At 40.4% G+C, this 3125-nt stretch overlaps 1 protein-coding gene across 1 annotated transcript; it reads left to right on the top strand.

The window, feature by feature from the left end:
* Nucleotides 1–432: 432 nt before the first annotated feature.
* Nucleotides 433–1553, top strand: LOC149178941 (uncharacterized). The gene has a single exon (XM_089423749.1). It carries the CDS (start codon nucleotides 614–616, stop codon nucleotides 1073–1075), a length of 462 nt encoding a protein of 153 aa, XP_089279875.1. The 5' UTR covers nucleotides 433–613; the 3' UTR covers nucleotides 1076–1553.
* Nucleotides 1554–3125: the final 1572 nt, after the last annotated feature.

The following is a 3125-nucleotide window of genomic DNA, read 5'->3' as shown; positions in this document are numbered from 1 at the left end:
AAATTCCTGCAGGATTTCGATCGAAAAACCGGCCGGAAAGACTTTCAAAAAGTCACGTTATAGACAACTGCAAATCGTACTGGTCCAAATTATTTACATGTTATTAAAAATATTTCGCTTCTTTTGAAATATAGAAATTTAATCTAGCGTTTTAATTTAGCAGTGATTTTGATATTTTAATTTTTTTTTCGAACCAACTACAACCAGACAGTCATTAATTGCAGTTGACTCGTACCCGCCCCTTTCGGAAGAATGGACGGCACAATGTCAGGTATTTATTCAGGACCTGGTTGCGTGTCACTGTGCTTTGTCAACCGTACGTCCAACATTGGTTGCCGGTCGCTGAAAGGCGTTGTCACGATTCTTTTAGCACCAGCAATAATAGTGAAGGTTCGACCACCGATTTCAGAGAACAGCTTGTACTCGTTTACTTCTCGCAACAAGTTGGACTTTCCGGTTCATTGGATGAACCCTAAGAATGATGAACAATACTTTCAAAGTTTCACCACTCTTAAGCCTCTGTAGCTGAAGGCCCGTGAGATAAGCACTGTTCACAGGTTCCGGGGTCGATCCCCATCTGTTACTGGTGATAGAATAGTAGACGGAAACCCCGATGAAGCGCCGACTGGAATCATCAATATGTTGGACCAGGAATGGAGAGGAGGGGGAGGCCGACGACATCAATCCCATTCCGAAGAGAACCTGCACGGGCAGAGACGGCGACAGTTTCGAAGAATTCCTCGCTGTGCTGAAACGAATCAAGGCTACGCGCAGGTACTCTCTCAGTACTCGTAATGACCTCAATCGCCAAGAACCCGCACTAAAATGTACCAAAACCGTTGCATCCAACGCGTTCTGGCGCCCATCTTTCGAGTGGGAGGATTTCTCAAACCACGGGAAAACCTGCAACGTCCAGCCCGACTTATCCGCCGTGAAGTCCGGAGATGGGCGTGTCGAGGAGGAAGAAGTTTTCCATCACGCGAGTAACAATCTGAAACGGAAGGCCAGTACGAATCCCGGCCTCGAAGGCCTGGATCTCAATAGTTTACCGGCGGAGTTGCCGCTATTTCAGTAGGTATCAGGTTTTGTCGGATAGAAGTACCACGGCGGGCCAATATCTTACCAAGGCCAAATCTCCTCAACCTGCGCAGGCAGATCTAGAATCTCGTAAGTACACTCTATTTTACATCTAATTCATAAAACTTGTCTACACCCTATAAACATTTTGAAATCTTGCCCATTTCTGTTTCTATCTTTAGAATTGGAGAAATCATCCATTCGTATAAAGTTCTTCTTCCTTTAGAATAATGGAAAGAAATCTCAAGTCAGCCTGCAAAATCATCCAAAATTTAATCCAGTGACGGATAAATATATAGAAAAGTCCTCATCTACAAATTTCGTTTTGGACTTCTAGCACGAGTCAACGCCAATATCTATCCATTTCTGCAACAATTCTTAACCGTTTTCCCCGGTCGTTCCAGAGATTATGGCCGTTGTCTGGATCGAGATGTCACAGTCGCCGTGGATTGAAAGAAATATGATGTTTGCAGTGTAATGAAAAGAATAATGATGTGTGCTTGTTATCTAGTTTATAATATATATAGAATGTTTATTGATATTCCGGAATTTTTATCCTCGAAATGGTTGGCTTCCATCCGTCAAGATCCGAATCATCGAGTGTTTGGCGTGAGCATTATATTATGGTAATTTCGATTCAATTGTTTTTAACAATTTCTTACACATATCAATTTTGTGGACAGTTGTAGATCAATATTTTATTGCCGTTGTAGATCTATATTTTCCGAAGAGTAGAAGATCTATGTTACTTGGGCAACCGGTCGATAGTCGAGTGTGTTAGATTATGTTGTATGTTAAAGCTCGACACAACTGAATCCGATTCCGTAATGTATAATAGATGTGTAATGAATGTATGAGTAGAAGTGTTCTGTTTGGACTGTAGGGTTACATAAGAACCTGTCTCTATCTTCTGCGTCATTTTGATTGATGTACTTCCTTTTGTTTGATCGGACTATCTACGAGAACGGATGACCTTTTGTATGGCTTTCCTTTCTCAATGCGCATCATCGATATTGACGGTATTTGAGTTTATAAAATCACATCATCGATATTGACTGTATTTGAGTTTATAAAATCAGGTGACGTAAGCGATTAAACGCCTGACCTAAAAATAGAGTGAAACAGTAGCGTTGAAGGAAGAAATAGAGTGATAGAGTAGGGTTGAAGGAAGAAATTAAAGAGGAGTGGAGAAAGAAAGATAGGCCACAAAGATACACGATTTTCTGAGAAATTACGGTAAACGAAACCTCGTCCGAGGTTATATGAGATATTACTGTAAAAGAAACTCCGCCTTGTCTTAAACAACAGTACGATCACTGATAAAATCGTAGATATTCATGTTATGGAATAAACTAGGCACTTGAGGAAAGAGTAAGGTACACAGAAGCAAAATAAATGCGGTTTAATTTAGAGAGTATAAACACTAGAGTCATCTAGGCCACTCTATATATGGAGTAATCGAAGTTGTATACCGTGACATAAGATTTGAAATATTTTACATTTTTAAAATAAAATTAGCATTGAGGGAAACCTAATATTTCAAGTTTGCAATATACACTGGATTAATCTAGGCGAGTATATAAAGTGGAGCAATCTAGGTTGTATTCGTTGATATAGGATTTGGCGTTGCCGAATAGATGGGCGCTTTCCCTTTTCACCCAATAAGAAACTTAATGGCCAAACTACCTGGGCACTCGGTTTGGCTTTGGGTTTGAGTTTGATGTGAGTGGGATCAGCCATCCATGCTTCGTAATTGGATAAACGAGCGACTTTCTCTCAGCCAACATGTAGGGTAGAAAAGTTTCTGCGGCCTACTCCAATCCTAAGTATTTGGCAGAGATTAAATGTACTCTCCTTTTCAAGAAACATATGTAATATGAGCAAATTGTTCGGAAGAATGCGGGATGCGAATGAAGCCAAGTGTTGGTGTACATGCACTTAGACTAGTTGTGTTGGTGTACATGCACCTAGATTAGCTCCAGTTAACTTATTGCTTGCATGTGGCACATGTACACATTAACATAAGATAAAGCACACTTAGCTTTAGT

Source organism: Pinus tabuliformis, chromosome 4_1 (assembly GCF_031772625.1).
Source record: "Pinus tabuliformis cultivar Carrire ecotype Pingquan chromosome 4_1, CPIR1, whole genome shotgun sequence".
NCBI classification, from domain to species: Eukaryota; Viridiplantae; Streptophyta; class Pinopsida; order Pinales; family Pinaceae; genus Pinus; species Pinus tabuliformis.
This window is presented reverse-complemented; position numbering and strand designations above follow the sequence as displayed.